Source organism: Dipteris shenzhenensis, chromosome 1 (genome assembly GCF_047967505.1).
Source record: "Dipteris shenzhenensis isolate YYH24624 ecotype China chromosome 1, Dip_SZ_1.0, whole genome shotgun sequence".
Classification (NCBI taxonomy): Eukaryota; Viridiplantae; Streptophyta; class Polypodiopsida; order Gleicheniales; family Dipteridaceae; genus Dipteris; species Dipteris shenzhenensis.
In genome coordinates, this window is record NC_141596.1 from 59079842 (window position 1) to 59106801 (window position 26960).

At 45.3% G+C, this 26960-nt stretch overlaps 1 protein-coding gene across 2 annotated transcripts in view; it reads left to right on the forward strand.

Annotated features, from left to right (window-relative positions):
- UAH (ureidoglycolate amidohydrolase) overlaps positions 1-26355 on the forward strand; it is an 81392-nt gene extending 55037 nt beyond the window's left edge. For both annotated transcript variants that reach the window (XM_087383241.1, XM_087383247.1), the window contains 4 exons: positions 2970-3032; positions 3199-3436; positions 3692-3732; positions 25818-26355. In XM_087383241.1, coding sequence (XP_087239367.1) covers positions 2970-3032; positions 3199-3436; positions 3692-3732; positions 25818-25918 — 443 coding nt within the window. In that variant the 3' untranslated portion in view covers positions 25919-26355. The remainder of the gene's footprint in view (positions 1-2969; positions 3033-3198; positions 3437-3691; positions 3733-25817) is intronic.
- The last annotated feature ends 605 nt before the right edge of the window (positions 26356-26960 follow it).

Genomic DNA, 26960 nt, shown 5'->3' on the forward strand with positions numbered 1-26960 from the left:
TCTCATCTACCATAATGACCTCAAAAAAACCTTTGGCTGCATAGTGTACCTTCCGAACAAACGAGCCAGCTAGTGTGCGGGTCAACCAGTTGCCTACCTCTGCAGCAGGTGGCATCCAACCTGGGAAAAATAAAATAACTGCATTTTTGGCATATTCTCTAACTGGATCCACAATTTCATCCACTTCAAGCATGAGACCAACCGATGGAACAAAGTCTTTCCACTCTTTCCTTGTGTTTGCAAATCCTTCATGCATGACATCGTAAACCAGTTGTGCCTCAACAGAATCATGCACGGGGTCATGCTGACCCTCAGCCTGCTTTTGTTTTTTGCATTGAACTGATCGGTCCTTTTGAAAAGTTTTTTCATAGGAATATTCAGCCATGTCTTGGAAGAAGATGGAACCCAAAAAAGGAGGTACCTGAGAAATGATAGTAGAGAAAAAGACTGTCCCAAAAAAAAAGCCCACAAAGAAGAGGAAAATAGTATATTTGTAAGGAGAAGAAGGAGAATGAGAGATGTAGGGATTGAAGGAAAAGAAAAGACAAGATCTGTAGAAGAAAAGGAGAAAAAAACCAGTAAAAATTCCCAGATGAACTAAATTTCAGAAAAAGAGTGAAGATTTTGGTGATGGAAAGAGTACACAGGACCCAGAAACCCAAGAGGGGAGAAAGGGGAGTAGAGAGCCTTCAAAACCAGCGTAGAGAGCAGTCCGTGAGCCAAACCCTGCATAAAATTGACCCAAAGAGCAGGGAGTCAACTGGAAACAGCAACGTGAAGAAGGCGAGACAGGCCGCACAGGCCGTACACCTGTACGGAAACCGTACGGAACTGTGGTGGGCTGTACAGCAGGTCTTTAAAGCTCCAAATCGCCTTTTTTTGAGCTCTGAAGTAGCGCAACAGGTAGCTGAAGCAAACAGGCTGGTTGGGCGAGGCTCTGGAGCTGATGGGAAGGCTGGAGCAAGGGCTTCTCTCTCTCCACACACACCACACACACACACACTACACACACACACTCTTCAAACACACACACACACAAGTACAAACATGCATACGTATTTGTGTGTATGTGTGCGTGCATGCATGCATTATCTATATATGGTTTGGCAGCTGGCCTGCAAGATAATTTTCAAAATTGTAAGCTTCTTCCACTGCATGTGAACGATTGGCATCATATTTTATGGCCTAGGGAAATTGTCTTACCTACGCAGCTTGTGCACCATCTTGGTCACCCTTTGGGGTGGGTAGTCACTTGCCCAACAAACAGGCTAGGTGCTTGACAAGCTGAAAAAGAAATCGAAATACTGGAAGTTGGCTACCTGGTCCATTACATGTCCGTTTTCGCATGGTTCAATCAATCTTGGTTTCCTATATAGTTTATTTACCCCACATGATGTTTCTTTAGCGGGATATCTCAAGTTTCATGTCTGCTATCATGGAGCTTTTATGGCAATCACTCATCGACGTAAAGCCCTCAAGCCACTTTTTGTTGATCATTTTTGCTTGTCAAAGATGCATGGGGGATTGAATATTCATATGCACCTTCTAGCTCGTAAGGGGAAAATGATGCTTCAGTTCATGCAGGGAGATCAGCCATGGGTGTACATGATGCGACATTTGCTTTTTCATTTGTCTACTCCAGCATTTGGTCGTTGGCAGCTACCTCTTGGATCACAGTGATGGCAGGATTAAGGAATGCCCTTTTGTTGCTCACTTGTTTTCTGACTAGAAGCACATTTCTCGCATCTTAAATGGAATGGTAGGGATTCTCTTGCTGGAAACTCTTTGCATGCTGAATGCCTTCATTTGCATGCTGAATGCCTTCATTTGTTAAAGGTGTTTGCACATCTATTGGCACTGCTGGAGCCCACCACTCTTACTTTCTTTGGTCCAAGGGCATATGCGCCTTGTGGGTGATGTGCTTGATGATGCTGGTATGGTGTTGTCTTTTTCTACAACAGTCAGATAATTTCTCTTGGGACAGCATTATAGACCCCTATGGCACTTTTTGTCACAGATGACTTTCAACCAGTGCCTTGTCTTTACATTACTAACCCCTCAAAGACTGGGCTCTTCAATGGCATGAAGGAGCTTGTCGTTCATCTGTATAAGGTTTTGCTGCCTCCTCCTTGGGTTTCCACTCGTGCGAATCGTATCTTGTCCATGACTTCCAATTGGACAGATTTTGGCTTGCCGACATATTGCTCTTGCTACTTGTCACTGATGTCTGTCCTTGTGGAGTCTATGACTCATCCATTTTGGCATTGCCAGAATTCTCGTGACTTTTTGTTTTTGCTACAGCAGCGTCTTCAGGCCCGTTTCCCCACTGCTTGTTTTGGCAGGCGGTTCTGGTTGTTTGGGGTTTATCCTGCCAGTCAGGGGTATCATCTTTTCTTTCATTGGGTTAGCTACGGGGCACAATGGAACTATGGAAGGACCGAAACCATAGGGTCTTTGGTGATCCATCCATGGCCAAGTATCATTTTTTGGGGCATCTCTATGGCAATCCTTCTTTGACTCCCTGCATGCATGGGATCTTGATTATCCTGCTTTCTTGTCATGTGAGATCTTTTGATGTTGTAGCTGCATGCCCCGTTCTTGGAGACTTCTCTTTGTAATACATTGACAAATGGATTTCACCAAATAAAATGTGTTCATGCACTTTACATGTAAATATATATTTTCCGATATCTCTGATAATGTAAAACCAAATCTTGAGACAAGAACGACTAGTACATTGAAATATGCATTTTTGGGCGTGTTTCTGTTATTAAATATTCCCTTTGCATGCAGATGCTAGATTAGAGGGCCAAGAAATGAGTCCCGGGTCGGGCATCAATATATCATTTGCAAATAGCGTTGTCCACCAATATTACATTTCAAATATCGATATGTCTGCCTTCAGCATTCTGTCTTTTTAACATTCTGTCTTTGAACATCATGTTTGTGGGACAATGTAAAATGTGCAGGGATCTTGGACTTGCACCCAAGGGCAGTCAATAGCATTCCAAGCATGGCTCACTTAGAAATAGGTGAGTCTACCTTGCCTTTTGGCTTCTAATGGGCCATATTTTTTGTCTTTTCCAACTCTGTATTTTTTCATTCTGACATTGACTTTATATTTTGTTTCAGTGACAAGTTTTAATTGCAGGGTTTGAGAGTATTTCACTTACCTTTTTGTTAACTCTCTTATTTCAGATGTACGTGATATTGATGAAGGAAGGAGAAATAAAGTGATTGAGAAGTTGAAAAACTCTGCCTCAGAAATAGCTGCAAGACGTGGGGTCCTCACAGAATTTGTGATTGTCAATCAAGACCCACCTGCACACAGTGGAGACACGGTAGTAAATGCTATAGAATTTGCAGCACAGAAGCTTGGTTTAGAGTACAAGATCATGAAAAGTAGGGCCTATCATGATGCCCTGTTTATGGCTAGGTTTGTCTCTCAGTTTCCAATCATGTATTACAGTTTTAACGCTTTCTGTTTTTAGTTTTTCTAACCTCTTTGTTATAAGTTATTTTTATTCATGAAAACGATGGTTAAGATTCTCTGAAAAAAAAGGATGGTTAATAAGACAGCTTGGCTGAAAGGTGACAATAGTCTCAGTTCTGTGTGTAAGCGTGCATGTGTGCTGCTTTTCAATCTAACTGTGTATGATGTTCAGATTTTTCTTTCTGTCATGTTTTGCAGGTTGGCCCCAACAGGAATGATATTCATCCCATGTCACAAAGGTTTTAATCTAATCCACCAAAAGTATTATTTCAGTTTATTATGTTGGTTTTCAACCCACTGGGAAATTAGCAGACTAATATTCTGGTCAGAATAAGAACCAAGCGGATCCATTAAGATGGTTACAACATTTAGTGGATAGGGGTGCTGGGATTATTCCAAAGGAAACCATATGCTCAGTGTTGAGTACTAAAATCTTGGGTGAGAAGTAAAGATCTTGTGTGAGCAGAAAGGACTTCCAACGCAATAGAACACGTTTTTTTACCAATTTAGTGTCATGCACTGCGGTGGTCAGAAAACACGTTTTGAGGTGTGAGATGTGTGTCTTATTCATGTGCGTGTCTGATGGTGTGTCTTCTTCACGTATGTGTGTCCGATGGGTACGATACTTTGCACACGTGTCAATCTAAAATGTGTCTTATTCATGTGCGCATGTCTGATGGTACAATACTTTGCACACGTGTCAATCCCACCTATGTTGATGTGCTTGCAAAGTATCGTGCCATGGTAAAAATTGGCTTGTCAAATCGCAAATTTGAACCCTGTTTTTCTCCAAGTATGATGTTTTTTAAGAATTGGTAAAAATATTATAATTATAATAAATGTTAAATTGATTTAAGTTGTTTAAAAAATGAAAAAAACACGCTTATAATTATACTAAAACTTAAATTGATTTTATCTGTTTAAAAAAAATGAAAAAAAACACACGTGGCTTGCTCCTTTGGCAGATGGAGTAGATTACCCATGGAGGCAGAGGCGAGGCTTGGAGCCATAGCACATATGCAAAGGGCAAGGTAGGGGATGAGGGAGATTGACCTCGCCATCCCTGAGTCTTGGTGGGAGGGACTCCGCATGTGGATGGACAGAAGTTGGTCGGGTTAGTTTTCTTGGACCGAGGTCCCCTTGAGGATGATGATCCAGCAAGACAGCAAGCAGCCCGGTTTCTTACGTTTAGTGCCTGGAGGCTTGCTTCAGGCACTCACTGAGAGAGACCGAGAGATGGGCGGGAGTCTGGATGGGATTCATTTGTAGATGATCAGAGTTGCGGGCCAATTGGGGAAGGAGTGGCACATTGATCCCCCCAATATTCTAGGGCAGGATGCCCCCAGATGGCGCCTTTGGATTTGGGAAGGTAGGCCCCTAAGGGAGCTCCAGTGGGATCTGAGATAGTGGTTTTGGCCTTCTAGGGTCGACCTCACAGAGCAGGTGGACGAGGTGCCCTTCTTTTCCTATACCACACGGATTGGCAGGAGGCTTTAGGTGGACTCCTCGACATGGGCCCCTTCGAGGGAGAGGCATTGGGTGGCCTAGAGGGTGCCCCAAGAGGTCCGTTCTAGGTTTTGGACACACCTATGGTCCAGATTGCGGCCAAGGAAGATTCCCTACATCTTCTGTTGTCCACCCACGGAGGCTTGCCCATAGGCCCATGGTTGGAGCAGATGCGGATGGAGGGGCAGTGTCATTGCTGCTTTGCTGGAGTTCTGGAGACGATCCCTCACTGCCTTTGGAGCTGTCGTAGCACAGCGAGAATCTGGATGGGAGCCCTCAGGATTATGACGTGCATGCAGAGTCTTCAGAGGGTCTACATCTGGGGGATGGTAGCCTGGTTGACAGAGGGAGGTCACGCGTTCTAGATTGATGTGGTCTCTCTAGCTTACCGGCGGATACAGGATCATAGCATTCAGAGGATAGAGCTCCATGAGGCAGTTCCTCCTGCTAGCCCAGATCCTCATTCCCCTCCAGAGGATAGCTTGTGGGAGGTGGTAGCCAGTGCCATGGCATGGAACATTTGGGTCGCTGGGTGTAGTTTGGTGATGGGTGAGCATCCGGCTCCACCCTCGGCTACCTTGGTCACCATCTGGTAGGATATCATCTACACCGTGCACTCCACCTAGGAGTGTGGGACCCCAGGCTCTAGGGCGATGTTGCGAGGCGGGCACGTTTTTGCAAGGCTTGGCCTAGAGGAGTTTTCTACATATTCACTCTGCAAGAGATTCGCTGGTTGTATAGTCCCCCCACTTGGTTGTTAGCCCCTGTACCAGAGATTCCCTAGGCAGTGATCTGGTTTTCTCTGGAATAGGCTGGTTTCTTCTTTCAGCCTTTATCAGTTTTTTCCATACTGAGCACCTTCAGGGCTGCTGTTTTGTATGAAGTTTTTTCAAGCATTAATAGAAGGTTCCTTTCTTTGCCCCCCCCCAAAAAAAGGGGATAAAAGATAGCTACTAGATATAGACAATGATTGAGGACCAGCCTCCTTCTAGCAAGGTTATCCCGTCCACTTGTCTAGTTTCTTTTTGAACTTATCAAGAAACCACTCCCACCTATTCTTCACAGATCAAACCCCATATAGGAATGCCAGGCAATTTGAAAGCCTTCCCTTTATGAATCTTCTAGCAACCTAATTGCTCAAGAATAGCTTGATCCCCTCCACTCTACCGCTAATAGAGCCAGCCTCTACTTTCCTGAGCAACGGCCAACCCAAAGAGTCAGCAACTATAGCAAAGAGTAGAGGGGCAACTAGGCACCCTTGTCTAATGGATCTTTCAAGAGCAAAAAATTCTATTGTTTCCCCATTCACACATACCTTAGCTTTGGCATTAGTGAGTAGTGGCCTAATAAATGAGACGTAGGCTGCCCCCAAACCCATGTCTTGGAGAGTTTGAAGCAGAAAGTCTCATTCCAACCTGTCATATGCCTTGTCAAATTCAACTCTTAGAAAGCATATGTCTTGGTCTGTGCCCTTAACATGTTCACAGCCTTCCCACACATTGATAATAGCCTCAAGCAACTGTCTATCCAAGACTTCATCCTAAGTTGGATCCTTAGGGCAAGTGCTTTGGCAAATATCTGATAGCTGCAGTTCAGCATGGTAAGAGGCCTCCAGTTGTTTAATTCATCTATGTTGCCCTCTTTGTAAATGAGTTTAATAATTCTTCCATTTATGTGACTAGACAACTGATGAGCCTGGATACTCTTATCCCAAACCTTGAGGAGATAGGGCCTACCAAATCCCAAAAAAGCTTGTAGAACTCTATAGGCAACCCAACCTTGTAGAACTCTACAGTCTTACCATCAGCCATTATGTCTACAGCTCCTTTAAGCTCTTTCAAAGTTAATGGAGCTTCTAGGAAGAAGTTATCAAAATTTGGTACTAATTTATCTCTTACTTGGCACACCTCCCTTGCTCTTCTCACAGCATCATGAGCCTCAACTGAGGTGGAAAGGAGACCCTAAAATGTTGCTAAATTAGCAGAAGGTTTTCTTAGGACCTAACAGCATGGGTTGAGGCACTGTTCTTTAAGAGAGGAATCTCCTCATTAACTCTCTTCCTCCTTATGAGTTTGAAGGTTTCTTTGGTAGGTCTGTGAATCCTACTAGCCCACCAATCTCTATAATAGATCTTAGTCTCTGCAATTTTGATTTGCTCTTGTTTTCTGATTTCTTTCTTTGCCATATTTAGTTGTTCCTGAGCATTTATGTCCCCTTGCTTGGCAGCACTCTCAAGGTTATCTATAGTGTGGCTTTAATGCTGTCCATTCTTATGGCCCTAGTCTTATCCTTGTTTTTTCTGGCAGTTTTAAGGATCCTCTGTGTTCAGCTGTCCTCTGTTCAGCAAAAGAGGCAGTCCACATAATTTGAATTTGTTCCTACACCGTCTTTAGCTGGAAAAGGCTAGGGTCAGCCTTGAACCACCAGGGGGTTCTCTTGCCAAAACCAAAATTTCACATCAATGACACCGGTTTGTGATCTAAAAACACCAGGGAGGAGTGAAGCTGTGTATGCATTCGAATAGTTTAACTCAGTAAATCTTGGGACAAGTAGAACCTATCAAGTCTAGCCTCCCTTCTATTGTCCTTTGTTCGTCTATTGTTCAAATTGAAGGTTCCAGGATCACTTCAGTCTACAAAGTATCCTTAAGTTCCTCCCATGCCTGCAGTTTAGAACCTCTAATAATGGCTCCCTTGCGCAGCCATCTATCAGCTCTAACTTCTACCATATTGAAATCACTTGACAGAAAAGTACTACCTCCAATAGTGGAGAGTGATTCCCATGTTTCAGTCCTGCTCCGAGTTCTTATTGGAGCATAGACCGAGACTGTCATGTGCATGGTGTACCTAGGGTGAACGTGGGTTACGGGGTAGCATAGGGCTGGATGGCTATTTTTAGCCGAGATTGCTATATATAGAGATTGATTCATATATAGTGCTCGCTTTATATGGAGGGAGCTATTCATAGCATTGTGCTATCTATAGCAGGTTTCCTTCTATATAGAGGGAGGGCCAGTGCTATTGTATAGATCAGTTGAGCGCTCCTCAACTGATGCATGGGACTTGGACCAAGGCCGGGACTCTGGCCATCTACATGGCGGATCATAGGTGGTGTATCGAAGGTCCTCTGGATGGTCTCAGGTGGTATGGGACGCCTGGGTTAGATACGGGCCTATGGATGAGTCGAGCTGTAGCCCACTTGCTCGGGGGTGGTCGGGAGGATCGAGGCGCCTACGCTATGATTCTGGTTGGATTGAGGACGAGATTCTAGGTCAGTGATAGGGTCAGATCCTGTGGGGTTGTGTCATTTGGTATCAGAGCAATGATTCCTCGATCTCAACTTAAGATTTTGAGTTCAAGGATACTCAATAGATAAGGTTGATAGAATCATTTACCTTCAGGTATAGATTTTACCATGCTTGTGTACGGATATGTCAACGGAATTAACTCTGTGGATTCAGGCGTTACTTGATTTCTCGAGGAGACTACTCGATGATATGTAACCTTGTTTAGATTGAGAGATTTACTTTCCTTGGGTTGGTTATCATAGATTGTGGCTTTGGCCTTAGGTTTTCTTTGATTTGAATCTCATGGAAAGTATAGCACACTCAAACCGATAGTCATGGTATAGTTATTAGCATTGACTCATCTTCAGACAGAGTTTTCGGGCTTTCTGGTGAACTCAGGAGTGAGTTCTTAGAGGAAGGGGAGTATGTCATGTGCATGGTGTACCTAGGGTTGGATAGCAGGTGAACGTGGGTTACGGGATAGCATAGGGCTGGATGGCTTTTTTTAGCTGAGATTGCTATATATAGAGATTGATTCATATATAGTGCTCGCTTTATATGGAGGGAGCTATTCATAGTATTGTGCTATCTATAGCGGGTTTTCTTCTATATAGAGGGAGGGCCAGTGCTATTGTGTAGATCAGTTGAGCTCTCCTCAACTGATGGATGGGACTTGGACCCAGGCTGGGACTCTGGCCATCTACATGGCGGATCATAGGTGGTGTATCGAAGGTCCTCTGGACGGGCTTAGGTGGTATGGGATGCCTGGGTTAGATACGGGCCTATGGATGAGTCGAGTTGTAGCCCACTTGCTCGGGAGTGGTCGGGAGGATTGAGGCACCTGCGCTATGATTCTGGTTGGATTGAGGACGAGATTCTAGGTCAGTGATAGGGTTAGATCCAGCGGGGTCGTGTCAGAGACTACTGAGAAGGCAATCCCTTTCATAAAGCAATCTATATCAATCCATCTACCTTTGTCATCGCTCCGAACTCTTTGAATGGAGTTGTGATAATCAGAAAGCACTCTTATTGCAGTATCCGGTCTTCCATCATCATGGTTAGGACAATACCAAACTCTTCTCCTATCAACTAGCCTCAAGAGTTGAGCCACACTTACTTTGACTCCTTGGATAGCCAAGAAAATGGGAGAAAGTGTGTTTATCGTCAGCCATCTCGCTAGTTCTCCCCTCATGAGGGGTCTGTGAGCCCACACACATTAAGCATGAAAAAGGCTATTGGTTTACTTACCATTCTTTTTGTACCCCTTTGCAGCCCTGAGGTTGGGGCTTCTTTTTTGAAATATCTCGCTTTTGTGCTCTATCATGTCTTAGATTGCTTTGTCTCCCCATGAGATAGTATGCAACTATGGCATGTTACAAACAGCGAGATGCTTTTTTTTTTTGGGGGGGGGGGGGGGGGAAGAATTCAGAGGCTTTCATCATAGAAATCCTAGAGCTCAAAAGGAGGGTTCTAGGAGACATGGAAGGCGACTCTTAAAATAGTAGAAAAGTCAACTTCAGGAACTGTAGAATGAGCAGTACACTATATACACCAGTGGTTCTCCAAGGATGCTAGGCTTGGCATTGAGGAGAAGCCAAATAATTTGTAAGAGAGCAGGGGAACTACAAAATAATTTCATCATAGAAGGGTTGACGCTAAATGTAGACTTGCTATGCTATTCGCTGAGATAAATATTGTGCCTTTGGAAGAAGCAACACTATGAAAACATAATTCCTACCTTGACCTAGATGAACAACCCAAAAGGGAAATAGACATGCATACACATTGACTAGACTATGTAGTAGCACAAGAGTGCTTATTACAAATGGGATGGAAAGACACAGTTGCATGCCTATGTGTATGAGACCACCAATGGCTGACGTGTAATTGATTGCTTTTTGTTGTCGAATGGGAGTACAAACAATATAAAAGATTTCATGCTAGGAGCATTGCAATGCTATAAGATTCCGAGGGATAATTTCCGAACTACTATGTCTATAAAATGGACTACACTAAAGTAGATGGATGTGTCAAGATTGTGAAGGCAAGACTAAAATTGAAATATGTGAAAATGCTCTTACAATTAAAGGACTGGCAAGCCTTTAGGAAGGTAATCATTAACACTATGGATGCATGATTTCCACTTCCTAATCATTAACACTATGGATGCATGATTTCCAAGGATATGAGGTGTTTGTAAAAAAAAAAAAGGAGTTTCCAATACATTAGATGGTTTGATGATGAATACAAGATAGCAAGGAAGGTGACTATAGAATCAAGTGATCTACAGAAAGAAAAAGGACAAAAAATAATTTGTCATGCTCTTTAATGGAATTGTAGAATTTACAAAGAAAGAGATCTAAGGAGATCACTAATGAGCCCAAAGGGTTTTGCATGGGATTAGGCCTAATAATGGGGATGGATGATTCCAAGTAACCCAATTGAGAGGGGCATGGAGATCCAAATGACCATTGGTGCAAAGAAAAGGCAGTCGGCAATATCTCTTCATCTAGGAAGATGAACAGAGAGGGTCCAAAAGAAGTGTGTGAATGATAAAGCTGAAGATTTGCAGAGGGTTATTGGTTAGATGGTCAAATGGCAGGTGAGGAGGCAATCCTCTTGATCGCAGACATGTTCTCCTTTTGGAGAGCATCAGATATTTTGTAGGCATGAGTTGTCTTGATGGAGGGACTTTTGTTTTGTCCACATTGACTATCAATCCAATCTTGTCTCACAAAGTCGGCAGTGATTTCATAAGAGGTTGTAGATCCTCTTGTGGCAGTGTGCCATAAAACCCCACCGATAGACAGTTCAAGCCAAAACGCACAGCATCAGATATTTTGTAGGCATGAGTTGTCTTGATGGAGGGACTTTTGTTTTGTCCACATTGACTACCAATCCAATCTTGTTTGACAAAGTCGGCGGTGATTTCATAAGAGGTTGTAGATCTTCTTGTGGCAGTGTGCCATAAAACCCCACCGATAGATAGTTCAAGCCAAAACGCATTGTGAATTAAGGTTAATCCTCCCTCTACATTTCCTTTTCTACAGTCTTTTATGATGCTCATACCTCCAAGAACTCGAAGCTTGTGATGAGCCCTCCAATCTATGAAACCTTGAGGGGGGTCAGAGGATAAACAATTTAGATTTGTATGACTTCAACTCTAGAGGCATCATTGGCTCCAATAACATTGTTGGCTCCAATCACGCCTTTAGGCTGAGATCATTAGAGTGGAGGCCTAAATTCTTGGTGCACCAACTGATATATAGCCTTGGCTCCATACAAAGTCCACAAAAGGTACATCTTGGGGCCACTAGCCTTTGGTCTAGCATACATCAATTGGTGGGGACCACCAACAATCTTGCGGCCACTAGCCATTGATCTAGCATACATCAATTGGTGGTGACAAAAAAGGTCATAATTTTAGAGTCAAGGTCTTTACCCCTACATGAAGCCTAAAAAAGGATGGCGAGAGGTGCCCAATGCTTTGACCAAGCCACCCTTTGTGACCTGACCAAAAGGCCCCTGGAAGACGATGGCATGGGCGGCAGGCTCCTAGAACACCTATCATGGAAAAGGATGACATGGATGACGGGCTTCGATCGAGTCTTTACACCTAAAGTTGTGTATGTGAAGTATGACGGGAATTGTCCCATGCTTTGATAGAGCCATGCTTGGTACTCTAGCCAAAACTCTATTGGAAGAGGATGGCATGGACAACATGCTCCTAGAGAACCACTACCATGACAGGAAGACATTGAAGAAGGGTGCGAGGAGGATCTAGAGGCCTAGTGCTACTAGGAGGGGATTGCCTTGGTAAGGGGGAGCGGAGGACTAATAGGGAAATTTAGTAGGTTGGGGATGTGGGGGTGTGGTTAGAAGGGTTTAAGTGAAGGGCTTGATTGCAGCAAGGCTAGAGTGTGCTTGAGTAGCGGGGACAAGAATGACTTTCGAAACTAGCGGGGCAAGATGGTTAGGTGGGGGACGATGAGGCTAGAGGATCTTGGGTGGGGATGGTCTCTGACGGAGGACCTTGGGGCAGCCAAGTTCGTAGTTTCTTGGAAGGCTCACAAGGGGTATTAGTTAGGTTTCATCCTAGAGGGGCTTGGGGGATTATATCCGTTGGAGTAGAATGGGTGGTTGTGGAGGGCTCTTCTCATATTCTTATGCACATATCTACTACTCTTCTTGATTTGTACCTTGATCCAAACCTCTTTTGAGGAAGTGGTCATTGGAACAAGAACCTATGGGGATATTATCTCTTGTCTCAGGGCGTCGGGGGTGGGCCCTTCTTGCAAGGCCTTGAGGGGGAGGGTCCTCCCCTTTGCGTTGAGGGGGAGGGTCCTCCCCTTTTTAGGCTAAGGTGTATCTTGTGAAATGAAGCAAGTCTTGGCGAGGTGGGAAAAATCTCTACAATGGAGATATTGACCAAGTAAAACCTGCAATCTCCACCCTTTGGTGGAGCTCTCCCCAATATCTTTAGTATGATCTCTGATGAAGGGGGGACTTGGAACCTCAACTAATAGATAAACCTTGGGCACGCTATCACTATGAGTATCAAAAGTGCTGAAGTAGGGGAATTCAAAATGAGTGCAAATCATCCCCCAATGGAGTGAAGGATGTCCCTGTACTTCCTAAATAGGCTAAAAAATCTAGAGCGACTGGAAGCCTCGACACATTATGCTTCATTTTTATGTCATCCATGGTAAATGCATGGTATCAAGTTGAAAATAGATTAGACTCCTTTGTAACAGAGGTTGGGTATCGGTGGCAACATAAGCTGGAGAAGAAGACCTCTCTCCTATAGGGATGGTGACCTGCTGGATGCGGTGTCACCTTCTAGTGCCTCTTGAACCCAAATCTCAAACTTGGCGGTGTGTGGGTGTGAGTCCAATAGTGCATCCATCTTGTATTGCTGGCTCAATCTATTGCATGTCCTTAGGTGAGGTGAAGGAGAAAATTGGATGGCAGTGGGAATTGAGGATTCAAAAGGTGGGGTCCTGAATAAAGAGGGGGGATATTGGTGGAGCACATGCTTGAGCCTGAACCCGAGAGTGGTCTCGACTGTCAAGGCTATTGGATGACCACGAGGCGGGGCTAGAAGAAGCACCAAGGGAGTACTGAGACTGGCAGTAGAGAGTTCAGCAGTAAAAAGGAGGAGGAAGGTAGTGCGAGCTAGCAAGAAAGGAGAAGGACAAGATGGAGGAGGTGAGAGACTCTAGAAGGGGTTGAGGGGGGCCAGATGAGCCGACAGGAGGGAGCTTTAGGGTGCAACTCTTGTGATTGGTGATGTACGACTAGAGTCTCATAGACCTCTTTCGTCTTTGTAAAATGCTAATCTCTCTCTCTCTCTCTCTCTCTCTCTCTCTCTCTCTCTTTCATCTATATATGGACAGCTTTTTGCCAATACACCTTAAGGATTCCCGAGAGTGTTGGTGGTAGGATGCAGCAACTACAGGTCATGATGGTTCTTGGGCAACATTTGTAGTAAGGCCTTTGTTCCACATGAGATCACGTAGGTAGGTGAATCTGCGTGTATCCTGGTGGATCAATGAAACCCTCCGCTATGATATGTAAGAAGTGATCTCTGTAGAAGCCGAGCTTCACTGGAAGATCACTCGGGCCCAACCAAGTCCGGAATGTGTGTAGGTGTAGTAGATCCTCACGGATAACCTAGTTGACCTCGTGTGATAGGAGGGGAGAGAACGGAGCATCCATGCTGTACTGGAATGGAGGTAGCATCCATGTGGAGCCCTAGTCCCTCAAACCATCTCTCTGTGGGTGCATACCAACACCTCTGGTCAGTCTCCCCCTGCTGCAAGTGCCATAGAAGAGGACAGTGCTAGGCATGGTATCCTGCTACGCTCAGAGGTGTAATCCCCATACTCCCTAACTCGGTACAAATACGTGATGACCTGAAATGCAACATCTAGCTATAATGGGGGTCATCCAAACTGCGCCCAAATGATCTGGTGAGGAACGGATGGCTTACCACGGATCATCCATGATAACATGAGAACCTGTAGCCGCTCTACCTTGACCCACTCTGTGGACTGCCATACATCCCTGCTGGGCGGACCAAGGAGTCAAAAAGCAATCCTTTGGTCCGTGGATCCTGAAAGTGAGAGCGGAAGCACTACCTCTCTAGTCTAACCAATGAAGCATGTCCTCTACTCAGACGTGCATGCATCGCGGGTCTCATAGTGAAGATGGGTCCGGAAAAGACCGGAAAAGACGACCCCAAGGGCCCAAGATAAGTGTATGATGAAACTACCTCAACAGGGGACCCATCAAATGCGAATTGCTTCTGGCACATGATGGTTCGAGACGTATTGAAGATCATAACCTTGGTTTTACCCAAGTTGACCTTCAAATCATGAAACTCACAAAAGGACTGTAGTGCGTCAAGGTGTCTCTTGAGCCTCTCTACTGAGGAAGACAAGAGAGCCACGTCATCTGCGTAGAGCATTATCTGGATCAGCGTGCCCGCGAGAGAGCAACCTCCCCCCCTGTGTCTGCATCACTATCTCGAGCTCGTCAATGTAGAGGCCAAACAAGATAGGTGATAATGGACATCCTTGTTTGACCCCGATCGTGCTCATGATCTCATCTGTCCATCCAGATCTTGTCCGGACTCTGCCTGAAACTCGCTCATAAAGTGCCATGACAACCCAAATGATCTCCTGGTCGTAACCCAAATCTTGTAGGCATCGTATGAGGCGGGCTCTCGGAACCATGTCAAATGCCTTGCAGAAATCCACAAAGCAAGAATAAACCCTCTACTTCCGTGCCCTCGCCTCCTCGATGATACATCTGAGTATGAGAATGTGGTCCATGGTCCCATGATCCCACCTGAAATTGGCCTGTTCTACTGCTCTAAGTCCTCGATAGTTTGCAAATCTGTTGACCTCAATCAAGTACTGATGCATAAATCTTGGACATGACATGTCCAATCATAATGGTCCTGTAGCTCTCCGGGCTCATGGGATTCCTTGCCTTATGAATGGGTGAGATAGTGTTAATGGTCCAGTTGCGTGGAAACCCCAAGCAAACAGCTTCATTAAATAGCTTTGCTAAGATCGGGGCTAGGAGGTCAATCCCATATGCAATGAACTCAGTGCATAGTTCCTCATGATCCTTCGCTCGGCCATTATGAAGTTTCATTACGACATCCTTTACCCCCCGCCTAGTGAAGAGGGTGTAGGATGTGGGGCGTGGCATGTGTGATAGGTTAGGGACTGGCTGATTTGGGATATCATAGAGTGTGTGTGCATAATCAAACCACACTTGAGTGTCAGTGAGTGGTGAGGGGGACCGTCCCTCTAGAAATCTCTGCCAAAAGTCCTTAGAGTTGTTACTGAACAGAATGTTCAGTAGCTCCTCCTCGGGGCTGTAGGTTGGGGCGGAGGAGAATGGGTGAATGTGGAGGGGAATGGAGGAGGATTTTCTCTGATTTTCTGATAGGTACAGATTGTCTCTAACAGACAGAAAATGACAGGTGTCACCTTTTTTTTTTTGTTGGGTAGGGGGTGGTGTGGAGTAACTGGGTGAGTAACTGTCTGGTTACACTAACTAGATCGATTGGTTCTAGTCTGGTTAGCTGACAGTCTAGTTAGCTTGTAACTAGCCTACTAACTAGAGTTAGTTGACCAGGGTTAGTCTAACCACTGGTGAGTGTGTAGCGATGGAGCGTGGAGTGTGGAGCGATGGAGCAAGTGCAGACGACGATGGCGTAGGCGTAGGCGTAGCAGAGGAGGGGAGAGAGCAGATAGATGGCTGGAGCGATGGCAAGGCTAAGTAGAGGGGAGTGATGGCAAGGCTGAGCGTAGGGGAGCGATGGCGTAGGCTGAGTGTAGGGGAGCGATGGCGTAGGTTGAGTGTAGGGGAGCGATGGCATAGGCTGAGTGTAGGGGAGCGTAGGCTGAGCGACGGGGAGGGAGGCTGAGCGACGGCGGAGAGGCTGAGCGAGGGGGGGGGGGAGAGAGAGAGAGAGAGAAAGAAAGAAAGAAAGAAAGTGTATTATTGTCCACTAGAGGCCAAAATGGGCCCATGGGACATCAAGAACTCTGCATACAAGATAGCACAAAATCAACGTGCCCCAAAGAAGAGGCATCGTCGAATATCATCTAAGTGCTACGCAATATAATGAGAGAGAGAGAGAGAGAGAGAGAGAGAGAGAGAAAGAAAGAAAGAAAGAAAGTGTATTATTGTCCACTAAAGACCAAAATGGGCCCATGGGACATCAAGAACTCTGCATACAAGATAGCACAAAATCAACGTGCCACAAAGAAGAGGCATCCAAATGGATCTTTTGTTGTAGCTACATTCTGGATGGCCTTGGATTAAGCCAGCTTCTATGCCTCCTACGATGCAAAAGTTCTGTACAAATTATTTTCAAATTTCTTAAGATTAGGCAGGATGGCTTCATTCAAAGATCCAATATCTTCATAGATTGAGGATCTAAATGAGGGGGAGGGTGAATTATCCCTCCCAATCCATGGAGGTTTTACCAACCAGAAATGCTTGGCCCTTTCCATTTTGCAGATGAGGAGCCACAATCTTGACCTATTGACAGCCACACGAGCATATGGATGGATACATCACCAAGATTCATCAATTCTAATTTATCTGCAGCAGCAGGAGGAGGGGATGTGGCGATGATGATGGGAACAACAACCCTATAGTTGATGCAATCAACCAGCATGGTAAATGGACTAGTACACGTGGCATAACTGCTTCATCTATCAGTGCATGTGCTTCTCTCTACTATTATACATGTGATTTAGATCCCCTCCATCCTCTTAGGCCATGCAACTCGAGGGGTTTGCATTGATGCATCTAGGAGACTGGTAGCAGTTAGATGCCGATGAGCTTGGCATAGAGATAAGATGATCATAGTATGTCATGACCTCCCCCTTGTAGTTTTTATTATGTATGATGATTGGTCATTGACACACATAGGGAGATGCATTTAGAGAAGATTGGCTCGATACATCCAACTCCATGGGATAAGATGAATGAGACCCTCTGTAAATGAATCGGTCATAGTACCAGAGTCCCAAACACCCAATTATGTCCCAAAAGTAATAAAAAAGGAAGGTGTCAGAGGGGTTATGCGCATGTACACGTAGACGATTTGAGATCCTGGGGCTCCTTATGGACAGGTTACCCCCCTCAGTATAGCATTGAGGCCCCTTCTATCTCACTATGTACCATGAGATTATCCAGGTTAGCTACACACATTTAGGACCTGGCTAGCCCCCAGCAAGCCTGTGAAGCTCAACTTCTGTAGGGACCACTGCTTGCGGATATCAGAGGAGGGCTTCATTGACCGGCTAGGCTATACACGAATCCACTTCCCATTCTTTGAGGATATCAAGCGGTCAGTCCCGTGTCTCATCGCACCAACTACGCATTGAGAGGTGGGCGGCGGGCTGAGGGCCAACTTGGGTCACATCTACGCTCTATGTGATCTAAAGAAATCAGAGCAGCACTTTGCTTTTAGATGCTCTGTGTACTACGAGATCACAACGAAATGGAATAAAACCTAACATTACCCGTCATTTAAAAACCTATAGGCAAAGAGGCAACTTACAGCTCCAAAGCAGTCACAATCTTTTGTGCCACCACTTGGCACAATGATGCATAGACCAAATCTGATTTCCCCGATCTAAAATCCAAGGTGGAGGCATCAAACCTTATACAAACTGGCCACTATTATATTAGCCCATGGAAGAGGATGAGTGCCCGAATCCTGGCAATGCAGTGCCCAATCTGTAAGACGATAAGAGAGCTCTAACTGCGGCACTAGTAGGAAAAAATGAAGCATCTGAGAAAGAGAATGCCAAAACTGTCTATAATGCAGACCCAAACCATACTATCTGATTGCCAAAGGAGATCAATGTACCATATGGATGTATCACATCACCCACCAACTGTGTCCCTTTGGATGAAATGAAGTAAGAACGCTTGGGTTCTTGCAAAGCAAGGGGAGGATCATAAACCTTCAACCAATGCAGACTTTCTACATGCAGAGGATTACCCTCCAAGGAGGTGCGACCTTACTATTTGAGGTGAGAAAGAATTTCCTTCCAATCGGACAGCATGGTAGCAGAAGGGAAACCCTTAACTTTGCCTTTCAATGTGGCCCAGAATAAAATCCCATTCATTTGGATACCAGTGCCCAAAAGTGGAAATAGTCGACTATGAAATCAAATTGGGCATTATAGCAGCCCATGGCTGATTACCCTGCAGAAATTCCAGCATCATCTTTCCCTTATGTGCCAAAACGTGAATGTGAATATTTAAGGTATTTAGACCACCATGCATTTTTGGCAAGCAGAGGCGCTCCATAGAAAAAAATCTAATGCTCTTACGGCCATGCTTGGAGCACCGAAAAAGTTTCCATAAGAGCGGACATAAAGAATTGAATATCCTTCTTGGTAAACATCACTAGAGGCAAGAAAAACTGCATGTAAGCAACCAAAATGGATTGCACAATTTGAAGACGAACATGTAGTGGCCAGGTGGCCAACTTCCAATATTCTAGCTTCTTTTTAAGCCTTTCAAGTACCCAATCAATTTGTCTTCATGAGAGCAGTCTGGATTGGCAGCTGACACAGTACCACGAGAGAGGGACGCAGAGACCACATGCACGACAGAGAGTCCCCAGAGTACATTCTATTGGGGTCCGACCTATCACATCTTTCCTCAGGGGGGACTGGTAGAGACGAGGGCTCACTCTAGACATAGCTCTGAGAGTTCAGAGAGCGAGGAGACCGCATCCCCCACCCTGAGGATGGGACCAATACATGACTTGATCATCTATAACGGGCTCAAGAATGGCCATGATGTGGAGGGCTCACTTTTTTTCTGCATGGAGGAGGGTACGCGACATCCCTCTATGATGTCCCGATCCATGCACTACCTAACTTGTTCGAGAACTGGAGAGCCTAGGACCATGAGGGGATGTGGATTGAGCTCTTTACACATGGGTAGGAGGTCTTAGCCCCAAACTTAGCGCTAATCTTCAATCATGTGGTATGTCACGGCTTCCCCCATACTTTGACTATCTCTACCATGACAATACACAAAGCAAGGGATCCCATGGACACTGGGGACCTACCATACTCTCACGATTGGTCACACCTTAGCCAAGATTTATGGATCAGTACGAGAGAGAGAGAGAGAAAGAAAGAAAGAAAGAAAGAAAGAAATTTTATTAGAGTCTTCGGAAGACCGATGGGTCTATGAGACTGAAAGAAAACCTGATACAAATCACACTAAGGGTGGAGCTACTAAACGAGCATCATCACCCGTGCTGAGTCCTAAGTCTGATCATACATAATCAAATACATCTAAGTGTGACAATGAAAAGAAAAAAGACTAGAGCGGGAGCAGAATCCTCCGTATGTCATGTCACCCTGGCTGGTGCATAGCCGGTGATGGGACGCTGGCGTCTGTCAAGGGGTGCTGTGCATCTTGGTCTCCTGGAGGAGGCTCGACGCAAGACCAGAGCCACCGTGACTCTCGTGGGACGTGCCCCGGGTCTAAACAATGACGGGAGGTCCCCTAGAGTGATCTGTGTGTCCCCTCGATGCCTCGTGTGTCGTGCTACGGTCGTCGGGTCGGGGTCTCTGTCACGTTTGCGTCTAGAGACTAGACGATCAATATCACTCGATGGGAAGAACTCTGTGATCATGCTCTGAGAGGTGTCTGGTGGTGTGGCCAAGCCCAGTCGCCTGAGTAAGTACTGTCTGTTGTCGGACCCCCTCGTGAATGAAGGCCGCTAGGCATCTCTGATCTAGGTAGGAGAGGAATATGGAAAGGAGCCCGAAGCCGTCTCTAAAGAGACAGTGGTAGCGACCTCGGATCTCGTAGTATACTAGACACCTGAAAATAAAATGCTCCTCCGACTCAACCTCCTGGCAGTCGCACAATGTGCATATGCGATGCTCCCTAGGAATCCCCTCTGCTCTGCCGCTCTCTATGCGGAGGCGGTGTGACGATACCTGAAACTGTCCGATGGAGATCCGTAGTGAGTGAGGCATGTGAAGCTCAGTGTATCCCGGTGGCGTGATGAATCCCTCCTCCGAAATACGAAGACAGTGATCTCTGTAGAAGCTCAGCTTCACTGGAAGCTCCCTCGGCTTCAACCAGGTCCTAAAGATGTGTAGTTGCAGGAGATCCTCTCGAATGACCTGGTTGGTGTGTGGCCCGATCGGGATGGTGGGTGGGAGTACCGGAGGGGCATCCAAACTGTATTGAAAAGGAGGTATCCTATCGATGTGAAACCCCAGTCTCACAAACCATCTATGAGTCCGTGCATACCAGCCTCGCTCGTCTCCCTCTACTGCCAACCTCATGTAGGAATCGAGAGCCAACCATGGCAACCTCTGTCTCCCTGATGTGCAGTCCCCATATGATCTAACCCGGTGTAGATATGTGATGGTCTGAAAGGCTGCATCTAGTTGGAGTGGAGAAGCACCAAACTCGGGCTGAATGATATGATGTGGTACAGATGGTTTCCCCCGGATCATCCGTGAGAGCATAAGGATCTGTAGGCTCTCCACGCGTGTCCACTCTATATCTAACATGTCAGGTCCCCAACAAGGGCTGCCATACATACTAGCTGGTTGGACCAAGGAGTCGAAGAGAAGAGCCTTGGTCCGAGGGTCTTGGAAGTGGGAGTGGAAGCATTGTCTCTCTAGCCAAGCCAGTGAGGCATATCCCCTGCTCAGTCTGGCTTGCATCGCTGGTCTCATCGTGAAGGTCGGGCCAGAGAAGATGACCCCCAATTGGGTAAGTGTATGAGGATACGATCTCAACTGGTGACCCACCGAAAGTGAACTGCTTCCGGTGCATGTTTGCTCGAGAGGTGTTAACGATCATGACCTTGGTCTTGCCAAGGTTGACCTCCAAATCATGGGATAAACAAAAAGCCTGCAGTGAGTCCGGGTGTCACTGGAGCCCCTCGGGTGTGGATGAAAAGAGTGCCACGTCATCTGCATAAAGAAGAATCCTGATGATAATTCCGGCAAGTGAGCAACCGGTCCCTCCGGAAGCCCCCATGAAAGTCTCAAGCTCATCGATGTAGAGGCTAAAGAGGGTTGGTGATAAGGGACAACCCTGTTTGACCCCTATGGTGCTCAAGATCTCATCTACCCAACCTGGGCCAGTCCAAACTTTGCCTGAGACTCTCTCATAAAGTGCCATGATTGCCCAGATGATCTCCTGGTCAAATCCCAGTGCTTGTAGCCGTGTGATGAGTCGAGCTCGAGGTACTGTGTCAAAGGCTTTGCGGAAATCCACAAAGCAGCAATATACCCTCTCCTTCCGTGATCTGGCCTCCTCTATGACACTCCTGAGTGTGAGTATGTGATCCATAGTCCCATGGTCTCGCCTGAAACCATAGAGAGATCAAGTCCGACATAGAGACACAGGGACAATGGGGGCTTTGGTCAAGTTGAAGTCCAGAGGCAACATTCCACTGTCGACCATATTTTCACTCTATGAGATGTCATGCAGGAGGCGAGATCGAGATCCTAGAAAGTCTATGCTTGCTTTGTAGACTTTTGGAAGGCCTTTGACACAGTCCCATGATCCCGGATGATTAGGCGACTTCAGGAGATGTAGATCCGAGAAGATATGATTTGCGGTGTGATGAGTCTGGATGAGTTAGTCAAGGGAGAGTATATGCCCCTGGAGGCCTATCAGATTCGGTTGAGATCACGATTGGAGTGCCCCCTCTCATCGATACTCTTTGGGCTCGACATGGAGTCACGACATTTATTGAGCATCTAGGAGGGGAGGGATCGCTGCTTGCTAATTTGATGATATAGATGCTGCTATACCCAGACAACATAGCCCTCTTATTCTCCTCAACAATAGGCCTATAGAAACATATAGAGGCCCTAGAGGTGTTTTGTAGGGAAAGTGACTTGACAGTCAACCTTGGAAGACCAAGGTTATGATTTTCAACATCTAACGGGCTATACTTCATCAACACAGCTTCACTTACTGAGGAGAGCCAGTGGAGATCATGTAGTCACCAGTGGAGAATGTGCAGTCATACACTCATCTTGAGGAAGTCTTTATGGTGATGGGCTAAAATCTGTAAAATGTTTTTGAGCACTGTTTATATTGGAGGGTAGGCACATAGCTATGCACATAGCTAGTGGGTGGTAGTTTTGAGTCTATGAACACTCTCATCAAGAGATTTATACTTATGTAAATATTTTTTTGAGATTGTAAATGCTTTTTACAGGGACTTATGGGAGATGATGAGTTGCAATGTGGGTGCACGAGTTACTCTAGAGCATGGTATCCATTGTGCGATGATGTTTTATTACAGGATGACATGTGCTCTTTGTGATTGTCCCGAGTCATGTGTGTATGAGGGCAATAGTTTTTTTTTGTTGAGGACGTCTTCCAATTTTCCGTGTGTCGGGATTGCGTTTATATGTGGATAGTCAGTAGGTAATGAGGTCTAAGTGCTTGTGGTGCATTAGTGTGCACAAAGTCTAAGTGTGGTGCATTAAATGCCTTGGTCTAAGTTTTGTGGGAATCTTGGGGAGTGTTAAAAAGGCAGCATGAGGTGGCTAATCAAGGATGACGTGGCTGGGATTAAGAAAGGCATGCATGCAACTGTGGCTATGTGAGGATGGAGAGGAGCTTCTGGACTGCAAGCTAGAGCTACGTGAAGAAGGCGGCTGGGAGCTGATCGGGCTACGCTGGAAGGATCCTACATTGCACTTGATGAAGGCTTCTTGGAGAGAAGAAAAATAACGATCAGATGGAGGGAGAGAGGCTGAGAATTGAGGAGAGGTTGTGTGTGAGCAGGAGGCTGAACGTCCATCACGTGAAGACCAATGCGGGTGACGGGTTCTAAGAGTCTTGGCATCTCGGTTCGTAGTGTGTGACGAAGTGAGTTTTGTGAGCAATGAAAGCTACGGTGATGACTATGTGTACGTGACGGGTGTTGATTTTCGACTGCATCCTTGGCACAAATGGACTCCAGGTGCTCCGTGATGACAAGCTCGGTGGTGCAGGTGGCACTTACTGAAGTCCTGTAGAGACTTGGCTGTGTAGTTGATGGTGCGGCCTGAGAAGAGGATTCTGGGCAACGGATGAAAAGAAAGTACCGTGGGAATCTTGGCTGTAAGAAGCATAGCTATTATGAGGTTTGGGCAGAACATTTTGAATGATGGAGAGCATACACTACGAGCAAAAGAAGAGGTTGAGGCTGTTGCTTGAGGTGTCTTCCATGTGGCTTGTACGTAACTGGTTATGAGCTATCACCTAGAGAAAGCTTGAGTCAGGGTCGTGGTATCATTTGCTGCTGACTGGAGGACTGTTGGTAGCGTGAGCTATGAGCGTGGAGTACTCTACGAGCAGGAGAAGGATACATACGCTGGAAGTGGTTGTGTAAGGCAGAGATGGTTGATGCGATCTGCTTCACTCTTTGGTCGTTAACTGCAACTTTGGGGAGAGTTATGGATGCCGGAGCTTGGTGATAGAGAAGGAGATGCTGTGGCGCTGTTATGGCTTGAGGAGAGTTACGAGCTGTTGTTCTTGATGGAGGCTTAGGAGTCTTGGCTGTGGGATTTTGATTGTGGGTTGATGTCTTGAAAAGTCACGAAGATAACCTTCATGTGGGCTGTGGGTTCGTAGTATTCTAAGGCTGACTGTTCTCTGAGTTGTCGAGGGAAGTTCAGTCCTAAGTTCATTTGTTTTTGGGCTGTGTAGTCTTTTGGTTCTCTCTGAGTTTGTGTGATCTATTTTCAGTCAGTTTTTGTGGGGGGTTTGTCTCGGTGCCTAGTACAAAGATACATGCTTTGGAGCCCGGTGCATTAGCTCATCCCTCGGAGCCCACACTCTCCCTGATCCCACTGTCCTAGTTCAGTTTAAGTATTTTCTTGAAGTTGAATATGATTCTGTCCCTGGAGTTTGACTCAGATGTACTCGGGGTGTTTTTTGATGGTTTTCAGGTTGAGGTTTTGTTTAGTGAGGTTCATGGAGGTTACTGGTCGTTGCTTCTACGAGTGATAGAAGAAGAATGGGTGGGGGTAAACTTGATAGTAGATGAGGAGGATCTCCTTGAATGTATTTTGCATCTAGAGTTTTTTGAGGAGGAAGAATTCATGTGAATGAGCATTGAATCTCTTGGGAAAGATCTGATAGTCTTCTGAACTTCTGTCACCCTTGTTTTCCACTCTCTCTATCTTCTTTTTTTTCTTGTATCAACGGGACCAGTATTCACAATGGTTCATGCAGCTAGGGCAGCAGGGCACAGCTCACACGGAGCCCTAGCCCAACTAGAGCGACAATGCTTTTAGGCATGCTTCCAGGGCCCGTCGACGAAGGGATGGCTGTTTGATACACTAGTGAGGCCGACAGCCATGTATGCAGTACCCTTCTGGGGGAGTGATCTCTAGGTGACTGGTTGGCGGAGATTTGAGAGACTACACGCGATTAGTCTTGGATGATTTGGAGTAAGCCTTATTAGATAGTACAGGTAGAGTTTGTCATGACAATCACTCCAAATTGTTGCCATCTTCCAGACAGTGACATATCTTCACAGTGTCAGGGCCTTGCCTAGCGGAAGACTACCAAGGTTGGCCTTAGAGTCATCCAAACAACTAGTTGACAAAGGGGTAGCACAGCCTAGTACGCACGCATATCCAAATGGTTTGCCAGTCAGGGTATCCAAATGGATTGAGTCCCTCTCTTCCAGTACAGCGTGGATGCCCATCCTCCCTGCTCCCACGAAATGAGATCAACTGTATATACAGTTGGATCTACTCTAGCTCTATACATCACGGACTTCGGTGGGAGACTAGGACTTTGCCTTCAAGATTCAATTCTAGCGTGATCACTTTTTTAGAGAATTAGAGTACATGCATTGAGAATAGCCATTGGGTAGATACAGGTCTGGTCCCATCAACTGAAGATCGAGACAAGGAGAGCTGTAGGCACACCTAGAGAGCAACGGATCTGTAGATTATGCACACTAGAGGAGGTGGAGACAGAGGAGCATTTCCTACGCACTTGCCCAGCCTACTATGAGATCCGTGGGCGATACCATTGTCTCTTTGAAGAGGGACTTGGTTTTGGGCGACTCTCTCGACTGATCCACTTCCATAACCAAGTCTGTAATGGCCTCTACATGATTGAGATGCGACGACAACAAGAGACCCTACTGAGACAAGCTAGACAACAAGAGGTGACAATGCCACAGGAGGCAGAGATAGATCGAGCATAGTGGTATGACACCAATTTCTATGCATTTGAGTCAGCCCTGGGATATTTCTCTACAAAATATAATTTCTATAGTCTTGGAGATAGGGGGGATGATTTTTATCCTATGCTTAAACTTTTTTTTTTAAATGGCACTTATGTTTCACATACATTGCACATCATCAATTGTGGTTTCGAATTACTCAGTGAGTTGTAATGCTGTTTTCATTTAGATTTTCCAATGTGATACTTATTCCATTTTGCCTTTGCATTGCTTTCTGGATGTGCTATTAGGATACAGCCACAGGCCGGATGAGTTTGCATCAACAGACGATATTGCCAATGGAGTCAAGGTGCTTGCATTGTCACTTCAAGCACTTTCCACTGGGATTTGAGGTGATTCAAGGTTTTGGCTCTTTTGATGGGAAGTAAATGATTTCCCCTTGCAGCAGAGTATTCAACCTTATGAACACATTTGGTAAAGCTTTTGTAACAAAGATAACCTAATTTGTATCACAATCCCTCATAAGAGAAAGTAGACGAGTAATGGGGAGGGGATAAGTAATCAGTTTCATTCATGAAGCTTTTAAAGTGAAAGAAACTAAAAGAAACACAAATGATCCTGAAATTTTTAACCTGGAGGATTTGGCCATAATAGTATTTAAAAAGAAATGGTGAGCCTTGTAAGGATATGCTTGCTGTCCGAGGAATTCTACTTGATGTTAATGTGGGATAGATTTGGTAGGTGGGCAAACAATCTCAGGTAGAGTGGTGAAAACTGTACTTTTGAAAAGAGAGAGAACAGCAGGTTGCCATATATGCCTTCATGTAATCAACCATATTTTTCTGCAACTCTACCAAAAGTTTGCCGATTGTTTTTTGTTGCACTATTGTATTTATTTTGAAAGATCTTCTATGTGCATCCTCTCCAATTATTCAGTCCCATCTTCTGTACATTCCTCGCACATTGCTTTTTGGTGAATTTCGTTTGAATCCATATATCCTATTGCTTTGTGTTATGAATACATCAATAAATCTTTTCACATTCAAGATGAAGATACCTGCCTCTGTGAGTAACAACTTCAAACATATTCAAAAGAGGCTTCTCTGACACTGTATATTTTTAAGTCCCTAGTTTAGTTTGTCAAGAATTGCAGTAAATGTTATGCTGTTCACTTTACACTTTGTAAGAAATTGTTAGATAAGCTCAGACAGTAGGTAGTACCAGATCTAAATTGAGCCAATTTTTAAACTATGTCTATGCACTATAATATGTGATCGTTTCTGTTTTGCTATACCATTCTTAGTGCAAAATAATGACCATAATAGCATCTAAACATCAAGGTCAGGTATGAATGGATGTGAGATCATATTTGTTTATGCAAGCAGTATGTTTGTACATTTGGCTGCATCCATTGTCGGGCATTGATGTCGTAG